Here is a 25,548-nt window from a genome sequence, read left to right as displayed (position 1 = left end):
TTTCCTCCTCTGGAGCAACACCAGTTTCTTCCACTGGCCTCATGCAAAGCAGTCCCACTCACAATGCTTTGTCAATCCAGTGATAATTCCCTGCTACCCTAGCCCTTTAGAGTAGTAATTTCCCTGCTATGAAGGATGACATTCTATAAAACCAAGAGTATTTTGTGAAAGAAGAGCTGTGGTGTTCTAGGGAAAGTTCCTGGCAGTTTCTCTATTCTGTGATAAAGCCAGCCATTCAACAAGTGTTTATTGAGCATCTACTATGTACTAAGGCTTTATTCTAGGCATAGGAGATACTGTAGTAAATGACACGGATAAATCCTCTGCCCTTGATGTCCAGTGAGAGAGATGGACAATAAATATATATGTATAAGATTAATTATTGCCCTAACCGATTTGGTTCTTTGGATAGAATGTCAGCCTGTGGACTGAAGGGTCATGGGTTCAATTCTGGTCAAGGGCACATGCTTGGGTTGCGGGCTCAATCCCCAGAAAGGGGAGTGCAGGAGGGAGCTGATCAATTATTTTCTCTGATCATTGATGTTTCTGTTTCTCTCTCCCTCTCCCTTCCTCTCTGAAATCAATAAAAATATATATTAAAAAATTTTAAGATTAATTATTTAAGTAATTTGGGGGGAAATTCCATATTTTTTCAGCTTTATTGAAATGTAATTGAAAAAATTGTAAGGTATTTTTTTAAATGTTGATTATTTAAGTATAATGATGGGAATGCCACAGCAGAAAAATTCAGGGTGAATCATATAACATCAAGGGTACATAAAAATGAGGAGAAACAAGAATTCTCGTGAACTGCTGGTGGGAGTAGATAAGCTGGTACAAGAATTTTAGACCCATGCTGTCCAAACAAGTAGCCACTAGCCACAGGTGCTGTTGAGCAATTGAAATATGACTTAATTCCAAATTTATTTAATTTTAATTTTAAAACCGATACTTGATTCAGTTATTGGGAAACTTTTAAGTATGCTTGGGACAAGTTGTAAGTTTACTTTTTCAATTGAAAATTTTATGCCATCTAAATACGGGTCAGTATTTCTGATGAAAATTCAGTGTTTAAATTGAGGTGTATCATGAGTATAAAATATGTACTATATTTTGAAGACTTATTTTGGGAAAAGGAAAATTTATCGCATTAATAATTTTTATATTGGTTACACATTGTAATGATATTTTAGATGTGTTGGGTGAAGTTAAAAATGATAAAATTACCCTTGTTTCTTTTCCCTTTTTTTAATGTGGTTACCGGAATATTTTAAATTACATATGTGGCTCGCATCATATCTTTATTGGACAGATTTACAAGGGCCTTTTTGTTGTTGTTAATCCTCACCCAAGGATATTTTTCCATTGATTTTTAGAGAGAGTGGAAAAGAGAGGGAAAGAGAGAGAATCGTCGGTGTGAGAGAAACATATTGACTGGTTGCCTCCTGCATGAGCCCTGATCAGGGCCCAGGCTGGGGAGGAGCCTGCAACTGAGGTATGTGCCCTTGACCAGAATCGAACCCAGGACCCTTTGGTCTGCAGGCCGACGCTCTATCCACCGAGCCAAACTGGCTAGGGCCAGCAGCCTTTTTTTAGGCATGTCCTTCTCGGCAGCCTCCATAGAGAAACATGTGCATAAACTGCATGTATGAGGATTTTCAGGGTGGTTTTGTTTACAATACAGAAACACTGGAAACACCCTTGTTGGTGGGACACCAACAAAGAAATTACTGTTGTTTTAATGACACCAACAAAGGAATTATTGTTGTTTTAACAATACATCCACAGTTTGGAATACTCTACAGTAGTTATAAAGAATGGGTAAGACCCATAGTATTGAAAGGAAAACATTTCCAAGATTTCCTCTTCCCACAGTGGGTCTCAGGCTGTGTCACGGATAACAAGTAGGAAAGGATGCAAAGTAGATGAGATAGCAAAATAACCATTTCTTATCAGCAGTCACACTTATGTCTTGCCATTTTCCTGATCTTAGCTCACAACAATGCCTTCCTGCTAAGCAACAATGATGCACAGGTGGCCTCATTTTGTCTCCGTCACCTGCCTGTAACACTTCCTCTGAGTGATTAACTGAAAAGGGTGACGTGTCTTACCCAAGGTTGCTCCGCCAGCACAAAACTTGTCTCCAAGTCGAGTGCCCTTTGCACAATAACGAAGAGGCATCGCCTCGTGGATAAGAACACGGTCTGAAGGCAGACAGAGGAGGTTTCCAGATCTGGCTCTACCACTTATGTATGACTTCAGCCAAGTTTCTTGTCTTCTCATCTCTGAATTGCCGTTTGCAAAAACAGCAACAGCCTCATAGGATTATCGTGAGGGTTAAAATGAGCAAATACATGTGAAGTGCTCACCACAGTGCCTGGCAGGGAGTAATCACTCAGGCGATGTTCATAACAATAACCTATCATAATGCATGTGGCCATCTACCTATGTAGATTACATGCAACCCACTGCCTCCTAGTTGCCTGTTTGACAGATCAGAGAATCTTAGGGGGAAGTTAACTCTATAAAGTCAGTTTCTCAACTAGGGAAGACAGTGTCCACATAGAGGGCCTTTGGGAAGAGGAGGAGACACCCTCTAGATTCTCCCAATGATTGGGGGGGGGGGGAGGAAACTACTGGCATTTAGCTGGTTGGCACATGTGCCAAATATCCTGCAATGTGTATAACAGTTCTCTACAAAAAATTAGTTGTCCCAACCAAAATACTAATGACCCCTATTTAGAAACACTGCAATAGCTGAAGGAAAAGGTATGATGGCAAGTGTACCTCTTTTTGTCTTTAAAGAAGTTTAAAAAAGTAAATTATTTGCAAATTTTCTTTCAAACTTGCTCGTTTCCCCCCCTCGATGTGGCACAGGAGCTGCCTGCCAGAGTTTGAGGGGAATTAGAAGGCAGTGTCCAGAGGCACCACTGCGGACCCGGGCTTCCTTGCTCCGTAGGAGTTCACAGTCACGATTTCTACAACTGAATTTCCCATTTTCCCTTACTTAGCGACGTGTCACACTAACTCCTCTGTTTCTTGTTTTACAGCATAAAAATCAATGCCTTTTCATTTCCCAACACGTCATTAGCCTTTGTGCCGGGGGTGGGAATCAAGGCCCTGACCAACCACGGCACGGCCAACATCAGCACAAACTGGGAAGTCAAGTCACCACTTTTGTGAGTATCCCCTAAAAAGCCTGCTGCTGTCGTGGAGGGAAATGGAGCAGAAATCCAAAGGGTAGAAATTTGCTAATGTTTTTGATGTTAGGCTTCTTTCCTCAACCATTAACACTCTTTTTCAAGAGCATTTTTCCAGGAGAGAATTAAATCAGAATATCTCTGCTGGGTGTCAGAGGGGAAGGGCTGAAAGTCATCTTTACCAAAAAGACAGAGTAACTGGTCAAAAGGTCCTTTACGATTTCCTAAGAGCTGAAAGACTGTTGGAGAAACGGACATGCGCTCAACACTTGAGACGCCTCATTGGTCACTGTATGATCTTAGCCAGTCCTTGAACACTCTTTGCCATCTGTGGGGCCTTCCTACCTCACAAGGAGGTTGGAGCCTTCCTGTCACAAGGAGGTTGGAGGATGATAGTCAGCTTGCGCCCAGTTCTCCCCTAACAAAAGGCCTTTGCACCCTCCTTAGAAAGAAGGGATCAAATCAAGGTATGCTTACAGACCACCCACTAGTACAAGTTGCTATCCTAGGTATAATGTTTAGATCTGCCTTGGTTGGTGCCCCAGAATAACACATTCATTCACCCACTTGGTCATTTAACAAGCATGTATTGAGTGCCTACTGTTTACCATTTATTCCCATCTCAAGAACTCCAAGAACTCTTATGGACTGGGGAGAAATGACATATCCTCCTATAAGTAGCATGGATTCATGTATTTATTCTTGTTATTCTTGTCTTTGCTGAGTCATCAGCTTTACATTGTATGCTTATTTTGCATCAGGCCACCAGCTAAGTCCTGGAAACATGGACATGAGTAACACACACTCCACTCCTTCAAGGAGTTCACAGACTACGTGTCCCTTTCCCATCCATGACCCTCCTACATAACGTGTGGCCAATTCCCCCCCCCTCCCCCGCCCCCAACCATGTTCTCTCTCTAAACAAGCATTGTATACGAATGGTGCTCAGTATGTGCTCAACCACTGGGGCGGGGGCAGGGCACTGAGGATGAAATAACTGCAAGGTCTTTAAAGCTGTCACCGTTCCCATAATTCGTTACTTCATTTGTTCAGCAAATATTCATTCAGCACCTGCTCTGATCCTACCTGTTGTAGGTGCCAGGAATCCAGAGGTGACAAGGGCCCTGCCCTCCAGGAGCTCAGAGTCCATGGATAGAGAACTGAGCCATCTCCTCCCCTGCCGAGGCCTGGTTAACCTTGCACTTTTTCTCTCAACAGCCAAGACTCAGGAGGAGCTGATCTGTTTCTCTCTGGGGTCTACTTCGCGGGTATCCTTACCCTGACCCGAAATGACTTAGGTCAACCAAACCTGGAGCTCCATGACTGCCACGCCCAAGTGAGCCACGCCCACGTCTCATTTTCTGGAGAACTCAGGTGAGGGAGGGTGCCCTGGTGGACGGTGGCTAGTTGGGGGCGGTCTGGATTCTCGGGCAGCATGTAGGAGAGGTTAATAACCAACAGGTACAGTCCCTGAGTAAGCCCTTTCTTATTTCCTTTTTTTCTCCAGTGTCCTGTATAACTCCTTCGCTGAGCCCATGGAGAAACCCATTTTAAAGAACTTAAATGAAATGGTAAGTCTTTAGAGGTTACGCAACCATGGTCAAGTGCCATCAGCAGCAGGTCTGCCATGCTTGAATTAATAATTCTTGGTCAATAAACCTTTACTGAGCACCTACTGTGTGCTAGGCACCATCCAAGGCTCTTTCACACACATCATTCTATAGCATTCCCTTCCTCAAGTTCATGCCAATCAATCAACAAGAATTTATTTATTGTGTACCCACTGCATGCCCAGCAGTAGGCTAGCATCTGTTGGGATATGAAAAAGAAGTAAACTTACCATCTTTTTAGGAAAACCAAAGTCAGGCTTGTGAAGCAATAACTGAATGAGGACTTGAATTTAGGACATACTTACATGATCATTAGATTGAACTGAAGAGATTCAGAGAAATGGGAAAATTAAATAAATAGATCCTGGAAGTATCCGGGGAGACTGGGCCTTGAAATGTAGGTAGGATCTGGATAGGTAAGGAATGGGAAAGAAGATAGGCTATTTCCAGCCAACAGAAACAATGCGAGTTAAGATGGCTTCCAAAGCTACAAGTAGCTAGATTCCAGAAGTCCGAGTTTGAGGAAGGGGAAAGACAGGATTGGCTGTGTGCCCTCTTTCCAATCCTGACCAGACCTTCCCTGAACTCTTGACCCGTATTTGTGGGAGACAGAGAGAGGGATGAGGAAGAATGGGAACGCAGGGAGACTCCTTTCTGGAAAAGGGGTAAGGACAGTGTCTGGCTGTCTCCTCTCCCTCGTGCTCAGCTCAGTGCTCAATGAATACCGGCGAGGAAATCAACAGGTAGAAATAGTAAACAGCCTGTCCAGTGAGGTTGCCAGCCCATCAAGGGACTGAGGCTTCTCGGTCTTTCTCCATCTTACCTGACAGGGGTTGGGGACCGGTGGATGTGCACATTAAAGAGAGACTGAGAAATGGTGCTGCCACCTTCAAGGACCTCACATTTGACCATTCCTTTGTTCAGAATGAGGCATGGTTCTTGGCTAACAGTTAAGTTTGCCTGGAGTTTACATACAACTTAGGAATCATAGATGCTTTGCCTCTAGTATTCCCTCTGAGCCACTGGAAAATGAAGAGAATACTGAGACCACAGCTGTCGAGTTGTGATGTGACACCTGGTGACTCTGTCAGCCTCCCTTCTTCAGTTTTCCCATTTGTAAATAGGGGACAGTAGGGCTTACCTCCCAGAGCTATAGCGAGGATGAAATGGGGTTAAAACAACAGCTAACATATACTGAATGCTTACTCTTAGTAACCTGATGAGGTAGATGCAATTGTCACTCCCATTTTGCAGATGAGGAAACTGAGGACAGAGAGTACAGGTAACTTGCCAAGGGATTCGACCCAGGCAGCCCACCTCCCGAGCCTTTGCTAGTAACCACCACCCTGAGTGCGTAGCACACGCCTGGCACACAGCAGGTCCATCGATGTCTTTCCTTCTTCCTCCAGATGTGCTTGAGTATGATTCAAGATTTATTTTCTAATTCCAAACGGGGTTCGATTGAAATAGATGCCTGATCTAATGGATCTAGTCGAACCAGCCCAGCGGGGAAGTAGAGGCCCCAGCTGTGACCACGCCCGGCAGCATGGGGATGACAGAGCAGAGGAAAGGCATAGCAGGTTCCTCAGGTGGGACACCTCCAGCATGGACTGGGGCACATGTCCTGTCATGTACAGGAAGAAAAGGCAGTGGCTCATACTTTTATGGGCCTCCCTGGGTGGAGTCCCAGTGGCTATGAAGTTTAGTCAGCATTCAGTGACTTGCCACCCATACATACGTAACTTGAGGCCCATAGACATCAACTAATTTAAAAGAAAGTCTTGATGGCCGAATGGAGACTGTCTCCTAGCCTTTTGCTGGCAGGGTCTACGCCCATAAGTAGAGGTTTCCAGTATAATATGATAACCTGCATTTTTTAAAAATTCCTTTTATGGCCAGCTCTGTCCCATTATCACGGGAGAGGTGGAAGCACTGAATGCCAATCTCAGCATGCTGGAGGGTGAGTCTCTGAACCTTCTCTTCTGGATGGTTCTTTCCCCACCTTCCCACTCTGGTGCTCTCCAGGTTTGCTTCTCCACACAATACAGCTCCGCCTCTTCAGTCTGCTTTCCACTCTGCAAACTAGAGCCTCGGGAAGGTGGGGGGCCAGAGGGGCACAGCCTGTGTATGGGGCCTACTCTTTGCTGCTGCAACCAACTTCTCTGCAGGCGGGGGTGGCTTCAGGAGACCAGATGCCATTCAGAGAATTAAACTCTCACGAGTTTTAATCCTGGCTCTGGCACTAAATGCATCCTCTTCTGAATGGTTAATGCTAATCTAGGCCAGGTTATCCCCTTCATTGGCTCCTCCCTGACTTCGGGATCAAGTCCAAATGCTTTAACGTGGACTGCAAGACTCACCCACCATGCTCTGGCTCCTACTTTCTTCTCTGTGCTTCATCTTGCACCTTTCTCTGCTCCAGCAATCAAACTGCCTTTCCTGACCTCACACCCCTTACCTTTGCTCATGTTGTCCTCTCTGCCTAGAAGAGCTTCCTCTCCCTTCACCCATTCATTCATTTAGTAGACATTATCAGTGCCTATTTCGTTGCCAACACTGTGCTAAGCAGTGAGGGATGCAGTCCCTTCCACTCGCTACCCCTCAGCCATCCCTTGTCTTGTTCACTCCTCTTTGTCTTTTCAGGCTCAGCGCAGGCATAGTCTCTTCCAAGAAACCTTACCTGATGTCCACACCCTAAAGTTCCGCCTCCTCTATACTCACATGATACTTTGAAAGTGTGTCTCTCTTTCCAATCCACCCATTCATTCACCAATGGGTACAAGCCAGGTGCTGCTCTTGGTGCTGGAATGCAGCAGTCAGGCTCGGAAACAGAAATCCCTGCTCTCATGGGACTAGTGGGAGGAGACAGACAGCAAGCAAGATAATAAGTAAAATCTATGACATCCTAGTGATGAGTGATAAGAACAAAACTAAAGCAGGGAAGGAGCTGGGGAGTGGTTTTCATTTTAGATAGTGTGGGCAGGGGTTGCCATTTTAGATACTGAGAACGTAACATAGAGTACAAATCTGAATGAAGTAGGGAATGAGCCACTCCTAGATCTGGGCAAAGAACATTTCAAGTAGAAGAAACCACAAGCTCACAGGTCCTGAAGCGGGAACATGCCAGGTGTGCTAGAGGAACTGTGAGGAGGCCATATGGGGAGCAGAGGAAGTCAGGGGTTGTGGGGGGATAGCAGGAGATGAGGTCAGGGAGGAGAAAGCAGATGGGTAGATGTCCAGGACTCTGTAGGTCATTGGGAAGCCTTTGGAGAGTTCTGAGCAATGCTTGCATGATCTCATCTATATTTTAAGAATATCACTCTGACTTCTGTCCATTAATAATAGACAGGAGGGAGGGGCAAAGGTGGAAGCAGGGAGACCACTTAAGATGCTACTGACTCCCATGAGCCTAAATGAAGAAGGCAAGGCACATTCAAGTCCTGGATGTAGCTTGCAGGTAGAGACAATGGTATTCGCTGACATGCCGAATGTAGGTCATGAGGGGAGTCAAGGATGACCCCAGGTTTTTACCCTGAGCAACCAGAACTTTGGATGAATTGAATTACCATTTACCCAAATGGGGAAGACTGTGAGAATAGGTTTGTAGTAGGACCATCAAGAGCTCAATTTTAGATCTGCTCTTTCTACCCTGTCTTCTGTTTTCCCATTTATATGTCTGTCTCCTCCACCAGACTATGAGTTCCACGAGGGCAGGGACTGTGATTCATCTCTGTGTTCCTAGCACCGGGCACAGTGCCTCAGCCACACTAAGTTAATAAATATTGGATTGATGAAGGGATGACAGGAGATGGGCAGCTGGGCAAATAGATTGATGAATGGATCCAGGTGGATGAAAGAAAATGAATGGGTTGGAGTGGCAGGGAAAGAGAAAGAAGGAGTGAAGAAAAAACTGGTAGAGGAGTCTCATGTCCTAGCTTGCCTTGGGAAAGTTTCTGTACCTCTGGGAGCTGCACTCCCCTCACCTGTAATGTGATCACGGTCCTGCTTCCCTCACAGTCTGATGGTGGATCCATGGAGATTGTGAATTTGAAAACAGATTTAAAACTATGGTGTCATAGGATAGTATTGCTCCCTCACCTTAGCAAATCGCTTCATCACTTCTTCCTTCGCATCGCCATCTATGGCATAAACCAAGCATGATGTGCAAGAAGGAAAGCTGTGGTGCTCCGGGCCTGCCTCTAGGGAGGAAGTCTTCCTCTCTCAGAGCACATGGTGGTGTTGGTGGTATTTGGTGTCGGGAAAGCAGCTCCAGGCCAGGGTGGGAACTGAGTACCGCACCACCGCACACATAACCCATCCCAGACACTGATGCCCATGCTTCCTGCAAGCCATGCCCGCTGTTCCCTGGCCCCGGCCCCCTGCCTGGTCTTCTGCTTGGCTCTGAAAATGATAGTACAAAAATGACATGAATCAGTAGCACTGTGCCTGAGAATGTTCTTGGCCACTCCAACCTAGTGGATTTTACTCCTGCCTGTCTGTCTCGATATTTCTTTTTAAAAATTATTTCGAATTACAACAGTAATGCATGCTTATTGTGAAAAAATTAAGTTCTAACTACATAGGAGGCTTTAACATAGAACTTGAAAGTCTCATTATACCGACCTACTACGTATGGCTTAATGTTGACAAGTGACTTGTTTGTCTAATCCCTTCTTTTAAAAGAATGTATGTGCATTGAGAAAGAGAGTGAGAGACAGAGAGAGATAAAAAGGGTATATACCGAAAATTTAAGTTTCTCTCAGGGTAATATGATTAAAAAGGGTTTTTACTCTCTTCTTTTGACTTACCTACTTTTCCTGGGTCTTAAAAAGTGAGCATGTCCTAAAACTAATATAATATTGAATGTCAACTATTAAATAAATAAATAATAAGAAAAAGGTGAATGTGTATTACTTATGAAATAGGGTAATTATTCTTTTAAACAATACAATTTTAAATTCTTCAATTTTTTAAAATTTGTTCTAGACATACATTAATCATATGTTATGCTTTTAATGAATGTAACTTTTCTTTTTGCTTTATCTGTTTTAGTTTTAACCAAGATTGACAACTATACCCTGCTGGATTTTTCACTAATGAGTTCTCCAGAAATTACTGAGAACTACATTGACCTGAATTTGAAGGTAACTTTATCATCATCATCAGAGTTCTCATCCTGGCTACCAGCAGCCAGTACAAGGGCCCCTCTGTGTCCTCCAAGGATTGGTTACAGGACACCTCCCCAGACCAAAATCTTCCATACTCAAGTCCCTTACATGGTGTTTGCAATTAACCTAGGCACATCCTCCTGTATATTTTACACCATTTCTAGATTACTTACGTAACCTAATACAACATAAATGCTATGTAGATGGTTGTTAAAAGAAAATGTACATGCTCCGTGCGACACAACCATCAGAGGCCTAACTACATAGTGCCCCTCAGCAACAATGTAACTTTGTTTTCAAATATTTTTGTCTGCGGTTGGTTGAAGTAGAACCTAAGGATACAGAGGGCTGACTGTATTCAGGGAACAAATGTGTGCAGAGAAAATATACCTACATGCTCTTCAAATAATTTCATTTTCTTTGAAATAATCCCTGATGTTATGTTCTTTCGAAAGACTCTTGAACATTTCCTTGATCCGTAAACGATGGTTTGGATTGCACAAGACATGTCTGTCTTCTTCAAGAAGAGTCTCATGATGCCTTTGCCTCTGGGAGTGGAGTGAGGCTAGGAGGCAGCAAGTAGAGTGGTCTGCAATTATTAGAACTTACCACATCAGTAATTGTACATATTAGTACTTCTGTTCCTCTCAGATTAGTCCATTTAACTTCGAGCTGCCAACCTCTACTGGGGCTATTAGCACATGAAAACGGTGTTTGCTGATTCTGGGAAAGTGACTAACTGCCCTTATGTTTAGTTTTACCCCAAAGTTAATATCATTGTTTTTAAAAATGCATATTGGCTTATATTTCAATCACTCAGAGTCATTCACATTAGTTAAACATTACACAAGACAACCAATGGCTAATGAGGGCCATTAGAAATGCCACGAATTTTCTCTAGACTTCTGAAAACCATGTGCATTCATGAAGACGTGATGCAGGTGCAGTTCAAGGTGCCGTGTTCAACCCAGTTCAACTCAATATTTGCTGAATGCTTTAAATCATATAGAGTTCTGGAGCCTCCTGAGTCTTTCTGTGATACCCTAGACACTCAGCAATCACAGGGTTTGAAGGTCAGGGGTTTGACATCTCCACCTGGCACCTCAGGAAGTATTCAGAGCTGTCACCTCCAGCTAAATGCACCTGCCTTTCTTTCCTGGAGAAGAGGACCGACAAGGAACTTCTTACTAGGTTACACCCCAGAGTGGACAGACATGCCCAGATGTATGCTCAAGAAGTCGTCAGAGCTTTGAAACATGGTCACTAATCAAGGAGTCAGAAGGCCTTATCGTTTTTTCTTCTCTACTGAGTTTCCACAGTTTTTCTTATTCTGACCTGAGAGGGTCCACCTTCTTGTGTCCTGCATATTTGAGCCTTCACCTAACACACTGGCCTCTCTCTCTTTTCCCACAGGGCGTATTCTACCCACTGGAAAACCTCGCCGACCCCCCCTTCTCCCCAGTGCCTTTTGAGCTCCCAGAACGCAGCGACTCTATGCTCTACATTGGAATCTCCGAATATTTCTTTAAATCTGCTTCCTTCGCTCATTTTGCAGCTGGGGCTTTCAATGTCACTCTCTCCACAAAAGAGGTGAGGAGAGCTAACGGGTGATGACAGTCGGCTCCAACATTTCATCTTATCATAAGTATCCCAGTTGGGGGCTTCTATGTCATAACTTCTATTCCTAGGCTCTGTAGACCAGCACTCCTATCAGGACAATGAATGAAGCAGTAGTGGCATGAATGTTAATAGTTGGAAAGTTGTTGAGTTTCCAGTTCTTCTAATTTCATTTTTTTATGACTCCAAGTCACTGTTCTAGATGACAGGACCCCCTCCATCACTTATTACCTGTGACCTTGGGCAATTTCAGTTTATTTATCTTCTCTGTGCCAGCGTTTCCTCATTTGAAAAATTGGCATAATAACAATTCTTTAATGTCCATAATAACCCATAGGTTGATGTGGACATTAAAGAGATTTAAATATATTTAAAGCATTCAGACCAATGCCCAGCACAGAGAAAGTATACTATAAGTGTTGCTGGTTATTATTATCATTATTCCTTATGTTATGCCAACATCAATATTTCTTCTGCAACTGACCTATCTGCAGTGACTGTGAGAATACAGATACTCACTGATTCTCTCTGCCATGCCCCTCCCTTTTACATATGAGAACACTCGTTCCAGCCAGCCAACCAACAACTTTTACTGAGCATCCCTTGTGAATCTTCATTCCGTAGGTCTTAATTATGCAAGTTGTCATAAACCTTATGTTCAGGATACTAAGTTGGCCATACCAGCTACCATGTGCGGAAAATTAGACACTTCTAGCTTCAAGACTTAAAAACCACCCATCCGTGAAGATAAATTACTTAAGCCTTCTATGTCTCCATAATGAAGACAGTAGCATAAAACGTGCTGTGAACCACCATAGAATATTTATACAGGGACCACACATAGTGTATGAGGTACACAGTGTTCCCACGGTTAAAAGCCACTTTCAAAAGGAATGTATCTCTCTCCTACGGGACTCCCCGTGTGCAAGTCACTTGACTTCCCTGGGCCACATGTTTCCTGGGGTTGGTCTATAAAATGGTAAGTTGCCTTCAAACACTTTCTCTGGTGCAACAGCTTCATAATTCATACAAATTATAGGGAATACTACATTTTCCCTGAAAAGGCAACCTGAAGTGAAAACCTTACACTCTGACATGATGGGCTTCATTTTCCAGATTTCCAGCCATTTGGTTCGAAACTCTCAAGGCGTTGGCAACATTCTCTCCCGGGTAAGTGGTCAGGGTTTGACTCCTTGATAGTGTATTTGGTTTCGTTGGAATTACTTCCAGAACACTTAGGGTTCTTGTTTTGTTTTGTTTTTTATTTTGGGGGTTCTTTTTATTCCTTTTTGGTGCAAGCCCGAGTCCGTGTTTACATTCTTAAGGAATTTTTTTCTTTTGTGCAAGTATCCACAAATATTTACTGAACATCTTACTATTAAAAGATTTTAAGTTCTGCCGAAACTGGTTTGGCTCAGTGGATAGAGCGTCGACCTGCGGACTGAAAGGTCCCAGGTTCAATTCCGGTCAAGGGCATGTACCTGGGTTGCGGGCACATCCCCAGTAGGAGATGTGCAGGAGGCGGCTGGTCGATGTTTCTCTCTCATCGATGTTTCTAACTCTCTATCTCTCTCTCCCTTCCTCTCTGTAAAAAATCAATAAAATATATTTTTTAAAAAAAAGATTTTAAGTTCAAAAGATAAATCATCTGTTGCACCCACAAGGTTCCACACACTGGAAATAATTAGCATAAATGGGAAATGAATGGCTAGTACCCTTGCTTGTGCCTTTCATCAAGCAACGATTAATGCCATGCCTCAGAGCACCTGAGTGCTGGACCAAGTGTATGAAAGGCTCAGGTTTGCCCCTGAGGACAAAGACAGACATGCTGTTTTGTTTTGTTTGTTTGTTTTAAATATATTTTTTTATTGATTTTAGAGAGGAAGGGAGAGAGAGAGAGAAACATCAACGATGAGAGAGAATCATTGATTGGCTGCCTCCTGCACACCCCGCACTAGGGATTGAGCCCAAACCCGGGCATGTGCCCTGACCAGGAATCAAACCATGACCTCCTGGTTCGTAGGTCTATGCTCAACCACTGAGCCACGCCAGCCGGGCAAGACATATTGTTTTTAGAGCATCCTGGATTTAGAGTAAGGATCTTGAATCACACAGACCTACATCTGAACCCCAATTCTACAACTTACTCACCTGGAACCTTGAGAAAATGACTGAACCTCTCCAAGACTGACTTTTTTTTATTTGTGAAATGGAGAGAACTTGCCTCACAGGGATTTTGTGAGGATTAAATGAGATAATACAAACAGCCTTGGCATGGTGCCTGGCACACAGTGTGTGTTCGATAAACCTCAGCCATTATTATTTGTTTTTGGCATATTGTTGTTGTTACTATTAAGGAGCTTTTCTTCTATTCTTACTGCATGATGTAAGATTTAGTCACCCCAAATTTGTGACTTTCACTCATCAACTCACAACCCCCGGTCTCCATTTATTCCCTGAACCCGGGCAGATTGCGGAGATCTACATCTTGTCCCAGCCCTTCATGGTCCGGATCATGGCCACGGAGCCTCCCGTGATCAGTTTACTGCCAGGGAACTTCACCCTGGACATCCCTGCTTCCATCATGTTACTCACCCAGTCTGAGAACTCCACCGCCGAGGCCATCGTTTCCATGGACTTTGTAAGTCTGTGGGGACAGAGGGCAGCCTGTGGATGCCAGTGCTCTCCTGTAGAAACCACTGGCCAGCCGTGGTCTCCTAAGTGCTCGGAGGGCTGGGAAGTGATATATCAGGAGTGAGGACAGGGTTGAGATGGGGTGTGGGGAGCTGTGAGAGGCCAGTGCTCAAACCCCATACATTATAAAATAGCTCTGCGCCCTTCTCTGCTCCCCATGTGCCCTTCCCTCTGCTTCAGTTACATTGACAGCCAAGCTTCTTTTCCCTTGAAATAAGTTAATCAAGGTGGAATTCAAGTTTATTTGAGCAGATAAAGGCCAAATACAATTCAATAGAAAGGGACTAATACAATGAACCTAAGCGAAATACCCCGCCCCCCGCCCCCCCACACACACACGGTACATAGAGAGGAGAGATTAGGAGGAAAAAAACAGTTTAAAGGAGATCTTCAAGCAGAAGTCTTTATATTTAGTTTTCTTACCTGAAAGACAGTATTTTTAGAATTATTTCTTTCAAATATCTCTCAGAATGAGAGGGAAATGGAGCTTATGATGTTTCCACTATGCAGAATAATATCTATGGCCAATTTATGGCCAGAGAGCTTCACTCCTAGCAACCCATGCTTTTCTTGTCTGCAGGTCGCTAGCACCAGTGTCGGCCTGGTTATTCTGGGACAAAGACTGATCTGCTCCCTGTCTCTGAACAGGTAAGATCAAATGATTTGACTGTTGGGAACCTTCCCCATAAGTGAATCAACAGACCATTTTCCTCAGCCCTATGAAGCCCATAGTTGAAGCCATGAATCAGACTACCTGTGGGGAGGAGATACAGAATGATCAGATGGCCCAGATTAAACCTGTGAAAGGAAGAAATTAGACAAAGATTAAAACAGACAAAGAAGGCAGAGTCCAAAAAGAATAGGAAACCAACAGAGGGGAAAACTAAGTCAGTCACCATCAGTCAACTTGATGGTTATCAGGACTATTGTAGAAACATGTTTTCTTTCTTTTTAAAAAAACAAACAACTTTATTGTTGAAAGCATTGCATATGTCCCAATTTTTTCTCCATTGCAAGATGTTTTCGATAAAATACCTGTAATACTAAATGAAACAAGCAAAATATGGAACTGCATAAGCACATGGGTCAGCCCTGTGAAAATTAAAATGCAGACCCCTTGTTCAAAAATTATGTAGAATTTCAAGATGGAGACAGCAGAGCATTTAACCGAGCAGGGCCCTTCTGAGCAGAGGCCCCGTCCTAACTGCACAGGTTGCCTGCATGAGTCTGAGGGTGGCCCCTGCAGGGGGTACTATAGCAAACCTCCAGCAAGGAGCAGACTATGGCCAAGGTGAGTGGGCCGGGCTTCACTCAGACTTCAGGCAGCCAATGTGAGAGGCAAGGTTTTGCCAAGGAGCAGAGGTGGTGCTGGAAGAGTGGCCTTAGCCTTTGGCAGTGAGAACAGTAGCCCCGCCACCCACACAGGCCACCCCAGCCAGTGTCTCCACTCCTGGGCTTCGCAGGCAAGCGCTGCTTTTCAGGATGGGCTGGTTTCATCTTCGGTGATTTCAGAGAGACAGAGCAGGAAGGAGAGGAAAGCGGGTGGGGATCAGGGAAACATCCCTGAGAAGAATCAGGGGACACAGGGTCTCCAAATACAGCTCTCCAGAACACCCCGCCTTTCTAACCATCCCCTGCCTGGAGCAGCTCTTTCCGGAGCTGCTAGGGGTGGGCTGCGTAGAGACGAGCTGCGGAAATCAGAGGCACATCCAGAAGGGAGGCTAGAGAGGTAGTGAGCTCACAGGCTTTGCAGGCGGACTTGCTGGTTCAGATCCCAGCCCAGACTCCCAGGGTTTCTACTTCAGGGGTTGTTGTGAGGAATACATGAGTTAATACATGTAAAGTGCATGTTATGTGTTCAAGAAACATCAGCTGTGGCTATTATTTAAAATCGGGGCCTGGCCTCAGCCAGCAGAAAGTGGTGCTCAGTCATACAAGATCATTTCATGAGTTCCCTTATTCAGAAAACACCTCACTCCCCTGTCCTGGGAAGGTGCTTAGAGAAATCGCTGTTTGTTCTACTATTCATGACTACTCTATATTAGTGAGGCTTTACTGTCTACTGGTCCTGTGCCAAGCACTGCACATAGATTATTTCATTTCAACCTCACAACCCTGTATCTCCAGGACCTGGCACAGCACTCAATAAATGTCTGTAGATTGAATGAATACCCTGGTGGTAGGTGTTATTATCCCCATGGTTCGGTTTCTCGGGGTTATATGACGTACTCAAGTCACAGAGCTGTTGACTAGCGGAGCCAGAATGTGAATCTGGGTGAATCTGTTTTCAAAGCCTTGAGTATTTACTTACTGGATTGTAGTGCCTTTGGTGTAGTGAAGAGTTGAGACTTAGAAAATAAGACTTAGACCTAAGACTTAGAAAATAAATACCCTGCCTAGAAGTGGAAACCCATGAGCATGGAGTCACACTGAACTGAAACAGGGAGCATGACCTTCCTCATTGATAAGTAGTGATAGAGGAGACACTGGCATTGGACTTCTCGTTGCATTAAGGAATCGAGTAAAGGAAGGATAAAGAAAGCCAAAGCCGAGAGTATAAATAATAAACTTGACCTCTTTGGATATGTCTGTTAAGAGCACAGGCTCTAAAGTCAGACATATGTGAGTTTGACCTCTACCTCAGTCATTTGGAACTGTGGGACCTTGAGCAAGCTAATTAACCTCTCCAAGTATCAGTTTCCTCACCAGCAAAACAGAGCATCTCTCCATAGCATTGCTGTATGGGTAGGTCGATGAGCTAAAGTGTGAAAAGCACAATACCCAACACATTGTCAGCGCTCAAGAAAGATCTGTTCCTACCAGCAGTGGTATTTCATTCTCTTTCCCCATTCTAGCATCAAAGTGTGACCCAGATGGTCTTAAAAGCTGTGGAGTTGGCACTCAGTCATACATCAGATTCTTACTGCTCTATCTACAATAGAGAATTTCATTCCAAACACAGTTCTATTTGGTGGTAGGTTGGCCCACATAGTAGACATTTTGCAATTATTTCTGAGGCCAAATTAAACAACACTTTCCCTTATTTGGTTCTCATCCAGATGGTGCAATTCTAACCCTCTTAATTGCAAGCAAAGCTTGAAGCAATCAAATGTACATTCGTGTTGAACCATTTAGAACTTTAGATCATTTTTTGACATTGCTATGGGATTGAGGCTTTGGATGCTTCCAAACTGCACCCCACCCCACTACGCTAACACACACACACATGCCCTACAACCCCTCCCATGCAACACTGGCAGAAAATGCAAATATAGCTGACGACAAGCAGATAGAATCACCACCTAACTCCACTCTTCAAGCCTGGGCAGATAAACATTTCCCCAGGTGAGCCATCTGGAAAGAAACCCAGAGAGGAAAACAGGTCCGGGAAGAATGGATTCGGTTTCTGTTGGAACAGTGCTCGGACAGGTCAGCAGAGCTCAGACTTGGCATCATGTTGACCTCCATCTCCACCCTTCCTCTGAGCGAATGTTGCAGCCACTGTCGGGGGAGGGGCTCCATCAGAGAAGGGAACCCCAAATGACTTCTTCCCCTTCTCCCTGACTCTTTGGGGGAATTTCCAGGTTGCAGAAGGCAATCAAGTGAAAACATTGGGGAACTCTTCCTCATCTAGAGGATCCATAAATACTGGAATGGGCTCCCCTCAAAATCTTTCATAGTTGGATTGAATCCACAGCGTGGGGTTTCAAGCTCTTCGGTTACTGGTTCTACCTTTCAAGCCAGGCAGCCTGGCTTCCCATAGTTTTCTAAAGTGAACACTCTGCTGGTGCAATGAAACCCACACTGGCTCACCCTCAAAGCGACCTCAGTTCCAATAGACAATCTCCCACCATGTCCTTTATCTGCTCATTTATCCATAATATCCACTCATTGAGAATTTATTAAGCACCTATTATGTGCTCTGCCCTGTTCTTAATACAGAGAGTAGAGAGGACAGTGGTGTCGACCTTCCAGATCCACAATCTGGAGAGAGAAACACTCAGTTTCAGGCAATTACAGTACTGAGTGCAAAGGAACATGGTAGTGTACAGAGTGCTTCTCTCAAAGAGCAGTTTATCCCCCCCACCCCCGCTCTCCTCCTCCTCCTCCTACTTCTCCTGCTCCTCCTTCTCCTCCTCTTCTTCTTCTTTCCCCACCCCCCCTCTCTTTCACACACACACACACACACACACACACACACACTGGCTGTTTTACCTTGTCCCACCTTCTCAGACTTCCTGCAGCAACTTACAAAAGAGCATCTGAATACACACTGCTTTGCATTGCTCTCTGATTGCTTCTTGCACACTCAGCAGCTTCTCTCCATCCCTCACATAAATAAAATTCTGCACGTTGCAGACCACATCACTGAGCATAGACTGAGCACCTGGGAAACCTCTCACCTGCCAGTCTTCCCTCCGTGCTGCAGCCAGAGTGATCTTTACAGAACACGGGCATCACCTCCCTTCTCAGAAACCTTCTGTCAATTCCTCGCTCTTAGGATAAATATCAAAATTCTCACATGGCCTGAGAAACCTAGCCTGGTCAACCCCGTCTGCCTCTCCAGCATCATCTTGCTCTCTGTTCCCTCCACGGGGCCTTTGCAACTTCTGCCCAGACCCCTTCCCTCTCCTTCCCCTTTTGCCTATTTAACCCTGCTCATCCCTTATATGTTAGCTCAAGGACATTTTTCCGTGGTTTGGAAAACTTCCCGTAACCACCAAGTAAGATGAGATTCCTTTCTCATTTGCCTCCATGAATGTATTTCTTTCCACCCTAGCAGTTATCACAATCTGCAATTACACCTTCATCAGTGGATCATTTGATTAACGCCTGCCTCCCCACTAGGCTATAATAATCTGCATGAGAGCAGTGGCTGTGTCTGGTTTTGCTCACAATCTATTAGGTATTCAGTAAATATCTGCTGGATGAATGAATGAATGAATGAATGAACGAACAGTAAGTGCCTAAATGTGCCATGCCCTGTACTCAATCTGGGAATACAAAGTTAAGACTGAATCTCTATCCTCAAGGAGTTCACAATCAGGCAAAGAGATAAACAATTGTTATAGGGTAGATATTGAGTGCAGGATTGGTTTTCAATGTCCGCTGTGGCCACAGGGTTGGAGGAATGGCTTTGTGAGTGCCTGTGCTTTGCTGCACTTGACTTTCATCGTGTCATATTTGCTATATTGGCCCAGATCATAAAGGGCCTCTTGCCACGCTTCAGAGTTTGCACTTTAGCTCTGGTTTTCCATCAGGACAATAAACCTTCTCCAAAACTTTTTAAATAAGCTATATTCTTATATGTCTGCAAAGTAAGGCTATTTGAGCTCCCGTTTTCCCCAAGGACTCTGTGGTTCTGTCATAAAAATTAGTTCCTAGTGTCAAGGCTTTATGTAGCAGGCTAGGGGCCTGGCAGAGAATGAAAGGTCAAAGGACTGAACTGAGTCGCCACCTCGTGGTCTGAGCTGCACTCGCGTGTTTTTCAAAAACAGAGGAGGGTGAGTTTGCTCTTTGCTCCACCTGTTTCTCTGCAGACAGTGAGACGTGTCCATTAGTAAGCAAACCTGTGAGTGCGCCTAGAGAACAAGAAGAGAAACAGAAGATGGCCTTACGAGGAAAGGACAGTTGGTTTGTGGGACACCCCAGACGAGCTCACTCATAGCAGGTGGTCCTGAAGCGGCCAATCATGGCCTGGGGTTGTGATGAAAGAAAAGAAGGAAAACTCACAAGTGTGTTCCACCTTATGTGGCCAGATTTCCAACCTGGTCTGCCTTGTCCATGAGAGGTGGTGTGACCAAGAGGAGGCATCCCTCCCCATGTCCCAGCAGCGCCTTTCACAATTACCTTGCACTGCCTGTGATGCCAGACAGCTGTCAGAGCTGACGTTTCCCCAGTGCGTTGTGATTGAACAGATAAAAAATGGTATAGGTGATACAGCCTCCTGAGAGCTGTGGCCTCGGCCGAGCATAGACTCTAGAGTCAAGTAGAGTAAGTTTGTCTTCCAGATCCATCAGTTGCTAACTCTGAGACCTGGGTAATTTAATTCTCCTTTCTGATCATCAGTTTCCTCATCTGCAAAAGGGACAACAAGAATTGCATCTATCACAAGGTTATTGTGAAGTTTAAATTTAAAAATGTTTAGCCCTGGCTGGTGTTGCTCAGTGGTTAAAGCATTGGCCCATGCACCAAAGTGTGTGTCGTAGGTTCGATTCCTGACCAAGGGCATATATCTGGGTTGCAGGTTCACTCCCCACCCCTGGTTGGGCCGAGTGCTGGAGGCAATCAGTTGATGTGTCTCTCTCACATCGATGTCGATGTTTCTCTCTCTCTCCCTTCCTCCCTCCCTTTCTCTCTTTCTCTCTCTCTCTCTCCCCCTGAGAAAATATCCTCAGATGAGGATTAACAAAAAAATTATTTTTAAAAAATGGGTATAAATCTCCTAAACTAGGACATGTCATATAGTGTCATCATTATCACCATCATCATCATGTTTATTAATAAGGTACCAGCCTGGATCAGAGAAGTTATGAGGCTGAGTTCAGAGCAAGAAGACCTGGAACTGTTCTCCCAGCCCAGTACTACCCAGGCTTAACCCTGCTTAGCTTCAGAGATCAGAGGAGATTGGCGGGGGGGGGGGGGGGGGGGGGGGGGCGGGGCGGGGGGCGCGGAGTTGGTATGGCTGTTGACTGAAAACTATTAAGGTTGTTCTGCATTCCAAGTTGCCAACAGACTGAGTCCCACAGAGCAAAAGCACTTGGGGAACCCAGGCCTTCTGCTATTCCTGCCCTGCTTCTTAAACAGCGAATATAGGGGTAAAGATGTAATAGAACATTATGTCCTTACAAGATTGGGTGGTGTGTGTTTTTTAAATAGTAACATATTGAGCTAAAAAAAATTTCCGACCCCTTTTGTTTCTTTCTATTTAAATGGTTGTTTTAAAATATTCCTCCTTTAACCTGTTGATTTTTGTGGTCTTGTTTTCAGGTTCCGCCTCTCTTTGCCAGAGTCTAATCGCGACAATATTGAGGTAGGAATCAGAGTCTCAGCATTCCCTGTCCAAGGAGAATGTGAATCCTCCTATAGAGTAGGTGGATGACTGTTTTCTATGCCTTGAGGAGTACTTGATTTTCCCAGGAGTGTAGGTTTTAACTTTAAAATTCTTTCTGTAGCTACTGATCGGTCCACCAAGCCCATTAACTATTAAACAAGAGAGGAACTTTCCAATTCACTTTTATCTACTCAGAAAGACTTTAAAAGGTACTCAAAAGACTGCTAAGACACTGTGTAATGTTGCAGGGGTGGGGAGATGCATTTTCAGGAAGATTTCATTATTTTATAAAATAATCCTCTACAGTTCAATTTAAGATCCAGACTGACTCCCAAAGAATGAGGCTCCATGTCAGCTATTAGGCCATGATCAAGTTTGCTCTTCGAAGACTTTCTATCCATCTCCTAAAATTAGGTCAAGGCTGGTTGTATAGATACCTTGTGGGGGGCGCAGCCTGGTGACCTCCTGATTGGAAGAGTATATCCCAGCATGAAACTTGGAAGCCCCCCTCCCAAGCTTCAGGAAGATCAGCCAAATCACTAATTGGCATCCAACTTCATGGCGCTTATATTCTAGAGCAGTGGTTCTCAAGTAGGGTCACCCTGGATTAGCACCTCTGTGGCATAGCCATTTGGTAGATGACAGACAATAGTCAGTGAGAATGCATAGCTGACTGTCTTGTAAATAATATTTCCTGAACCCCGAGGAGTGAAAATGAGTCCAGGTCTTCCAGGAAGACCCAGAAAAACTGCTCACTATCAACAACAGAGTGTACTAACCATGATATTTCTGGGGGGAAATGACAATAGTATATACCAGGCATAATGTTAACTTGTATAATCCTGACAACATCCTATGTGATGAGTACTGTTATCGTCACTTTTCAGTTGAGGAGCTTGAGGCACAGAGAGGTTAAGGCACTTTCCCAGCATCACACAGTAAAGTGGTATAAACAAGGGGTAAAGCTAGGAAATCTGCTTCAGAGCCACCCTTGTTAAGCTGCAAAGAGGTCCTTATTATTGCTAAGCCTAGAGGGTGTTCAAAAAATATTCATTGAATGAATTCATGTTTATCATAGTCCATTTAGTTTTTAATACTTGAGTCTTCCCAGAAATCAGCACTTTGCTAAGATTATACAACTACCATAGTTTATTAAAGATAAACTGGGCATTCTGGTGATGTCATTAACCATGGCGCATAACATAATGCTGTGGCTGGGCTTCGCAGTAAATTAAGGAAAGACTATGCATTGGGATATGTGTTAGTTGTCCAGGATTGTCTTACTTGGTAGATATCTAAGCTGCCATGTTTGCTGTCACCAGATGGTCCTTCGGCATTTGTTGTCACCATGATCCAGGGTAGAGGGGAGCCGAAATGTCCATCCTCAAGGAGGAAAAGGGATTGGGAAACTCTGTAGTGTGGTTTCCCACAAAATAGCTTTCAGAGTCTGGAAGCTAGAATACATATCTCTATGGGGAGATTCTAATCATAGCTCTCTATCCCGGTAAGGTCTGGGAAAGTGCAGGCCTAACCCAGGCATGGCTCTTTCACAATGCCCAAGTGATTTCATTTCCCCTTTCATTTCAGGTCTTGAGGTTTGAAAATATTTTGTCCTCCATTCTCCACTTTGGCGTCCTCCCACTGGCCAACGGTAAGAGGTCCTTGGGAAACAATGTGACTCTGACATTGGCCAAATGTCGGGGATTGTTTGGGACTTTCCACCCAAAGCTTGTACTTCTCAGGTGTTATTAGGAATCCAGGCCAGTGCCACAATTTGCAAAGTTTGTACCATCAAGGATACAGTTGCAAAATTAGTTATTCCAGATCCAAGCCTTGTTAGCAACTCTGCATGAAGACTCGGCAAGAAAGGCTATCTCTGGTTGAGTTACGGAAATTGAAATCGTTCTCCTTACACAGGGAAGAGTCGCCTTCAACCAGAAATGGCATTATTCTCCTTAGCGGTCGGTGTCTCTCTGGTTCTTATGCAAAGACCATCATCTGGATAGACACAGTTTTCATGAATGACAAATGTTCACACACAGCAGCATCTTGAGTTTGGCTTAATTAAATTATACTTTGTATTAGAGACCAGAATGTTCTCAGGACCCAAAAAGTAAGATGTTTTCAAAATATAAATTGGACAAGGTGCCAGCATTTTCTGCCATCCAAATGCACCTAATTGCAGGTGCATTTCTATTAAGAATGGATCAATTAACCACTCTTCCGGGGCAATGCTAGGGACATGTCAGAAAAAAATGAAAACAAAGGACCAGGGAGAATGAAAAGATAGATTATTTAAAAGCTGCCTGTTAGTCTCTTACTGAAAAGCTTGACAAAACTTCTGTGCCCGTGCCCAGTTATGTTACATCTTGTTTTGTATTTTAGCAAAATTGCAGCAAGGATTTCCTCTGCCCAGCCCACACAAAATCTCATTCGTCAATTCAGACATTGAAGTCCTTGAGGTAAGAATGTGAACAGTCTCTTAACTGCCCCATTGCTGTTCATAGTAGAATAAGCCTCGTTCTATTTGCTTACCTTCTGTTTTATTTTGTTCTGCTTTGTTTTTTTCCGAGCCCAAGGAATCTTATAAACAAAATGTTTAGCTCTTGAAGCTTCCAGTTAACAATGAAGAGCATTTAAACTTGAATTTTAGAATCAGGCCAGGTCCAAATTCCCTTTGCAGCCAAATTTATTCACACCACAGAACAAGAGGCACTGTAGTGCACTTTTATTTTCTTTATTCCATAAGACAGCCTGGAAGGCTGGGAGTATCCATCCCATTTTATAGATGAGGAAAGTAAGATTCAGAGAGGTGAAGTGGTTTATGGAGTTTGCAAAAGGCATGGCTGGGGGGCAGGGGAGGAGAGGATGTGACACAGTAGGACCTGGTAAAGAAAACCACCTCTTCCTCACCCCTCAGGTAAACCCAGACATCCTGTGGCTGTAGATGCCTCAGGTTTCACCTTATCTTCATCGTTACATCTTTTTCAGCATTTCCTTTTGATTTCCACCGACCTGAAGTATGAAACGCCCTTAAAACAGCAACCAAGTTTCTATGGTTGGGAAGGTCTGAATCTCATAAATGGACAGTGGAGGGGGAAATCAGTGCCCTGATTGCTGGTTTGGAGTCTGCTCCAGAAAGTCAATGGCCCTTAACCCCACCGACTGTCAACCGAGAAGGAGAAAACAGTGCCCGCTGGAGTCTTAAAGTTCCTGTGGAGTGCCTAGGCTGAAAGTTTTCCTTCTCAAGCCCTCTGCGACAGAGGGAGCAAACTGGGTTAAAGAGTTAAACCAGGATGTGTGTGTCTCTGTGTATGTGTAGGGATATGTTCATTTGAATGTGTGTTCATGTTTCAATGCATGTTGTGTGTTTCTGTGTTTATAAGATTCTGTGGCCCAGAGCTAGGCCTGTGCTTCTGAAGAGGTGTGTGAGAAACGCGTAAGGACAGATTTGAATTGGTGTTGTCAGTGGAGATCCCTTCGGCCCTTTCAGCTCTTGAGGGTTCTCCCCCTTCCTGTATGTTGGATTTTGTGTTTTATATTTACTGCTACTGTCCCCTGTATTTAATTAAAATTGTTTTCTATCGATGTCAACCTTGTCTTTTTATTTGCAAAATTTCCTGTCCCTTTGAAAAATAAAATAAGACAGAAAAGGGGGAAGAGAATTTAGCATCTTTAACGTTGATGAAAACTGAGGTTGTGCAGATTTCAAGGCTTGATTTTGCCTCTTAGGTGTCTGGAAGTTGTATCACTTCTTTAAGTTTTAGGGTGTTTTCCTTCCCAAATTAAATGAAATGGCAGTGCCGAGTACTAGCCCTGGATAACTCACACTTGATGATGATGACGATAATGTTGTTAGAGCACCTAATCAATGGGGTGTAATTGGGACAAAAGAGGAGGAAGGGGAGACTAGCATGGAGGATGTAAGAAATGAATAGAAACCACAAACTTTGCTTTTGTGTTGTTTGTAATCTAGTGGGGGGATGGAAAAGAGCGGTTGATTGAAGTGCTAACCACATGCCAGACCCTATGTAGGTTACTCCAGGAGCGTCGGTTCATTTCATCCCCACAGCCTCTCTATGAAGAATTATGATCCCATTTTATAGATGAGGACACAAAGGTCAAGAGAGATTAACCACACAAAGCTGGTAAACAGCAGAAGTAGAAACTGAATCCAAGTCTTTCTGATTCCCAAGTCGTTGTTG

At 44.1% G+C, this 25,548-nt stretch overlaps 1 protein-coding gene across 2 annotated transcripts in view; it reads left to right on the top strand.

Moving 5' to 3' along the window:
- The window catches only part of BPIFC (BPI fold containing family C), a 46,926-nt gene extending 21,995 nt beyond the window's left edge, over positions 1-24,931 (top strand). For both annotated transcript variants that reach the window (XM_070410992.1, XM_070410993.1), the window contains 13 exons: positions 3,051-3,179; positions 4,419-4,574; positions 4,708-4,771; positions 6,710-6,770; positions 9,863-9,954; positions 11,392-11,568; positions 12,712-12,765; positions 14,066-14,236; positions 14,870-14,937; positions 21,280-21,322; positions 22,931-22,994; positions 23,729-23,805; positions 24,335-24,931. In XM_070410992.1, coding sequence (XP_070267093.1) covers positions 3,051-3,179; positions 4,419-4,574; positions 4,708-4,771; positions 6,710-6,770; positions 9,863-9,954; positions 11,392-11,568; positions 12,712-12,765; positions 14,066-14,236; positions 14,870-14,937; positions 21,280-21,322; positions 22,931-22,994; positions 23,729-23,805; positions 24,335-24,457 — 1,279 coding nt within the window. In that variant the 3' untranslated portion in view covers positions 24,458-24,931. The remainder of the gene's footprint in view (positions 1-3,050; positions 3,180-4,418; positions 4,575-4,707; positions 4,772-6,709; positions 6,771-9,862; positions 9,955-11,391; positions 11,569-12,711; positions 12,766-14,065; positions 14,237-14,869; positions 14,938-21,279; positions 21,323-22,930; positions 22,995-23,728; positions 23,806-24,334) is intronic.
- The last annotated feature ends 617 nt before the right edge of the window (positions 24,932-25,548 follow it).

This window comes from Myotis yumanensis, unplaced genomic scaffold (genome assembly GCF_028538775.1).
Source record: "Myotis yumanensis isolate MYYU_CA2020_CCGP unplaced genomic scaffold, mMyoYum1.0.hap1 SCAF_3, whole genome shotgun sequence".
In the NCBI taxonomy this organism is placed as follows: domain Eukaryota; kingdom Metazoa; phylum Chordata; class Mammalia; order Chiroptera; family Vespertilionidae; genus Myotis; species Myotis yumanensis.
This window is presented reverse-complemented; position numbering and strand designations above follow the sequence as displayed.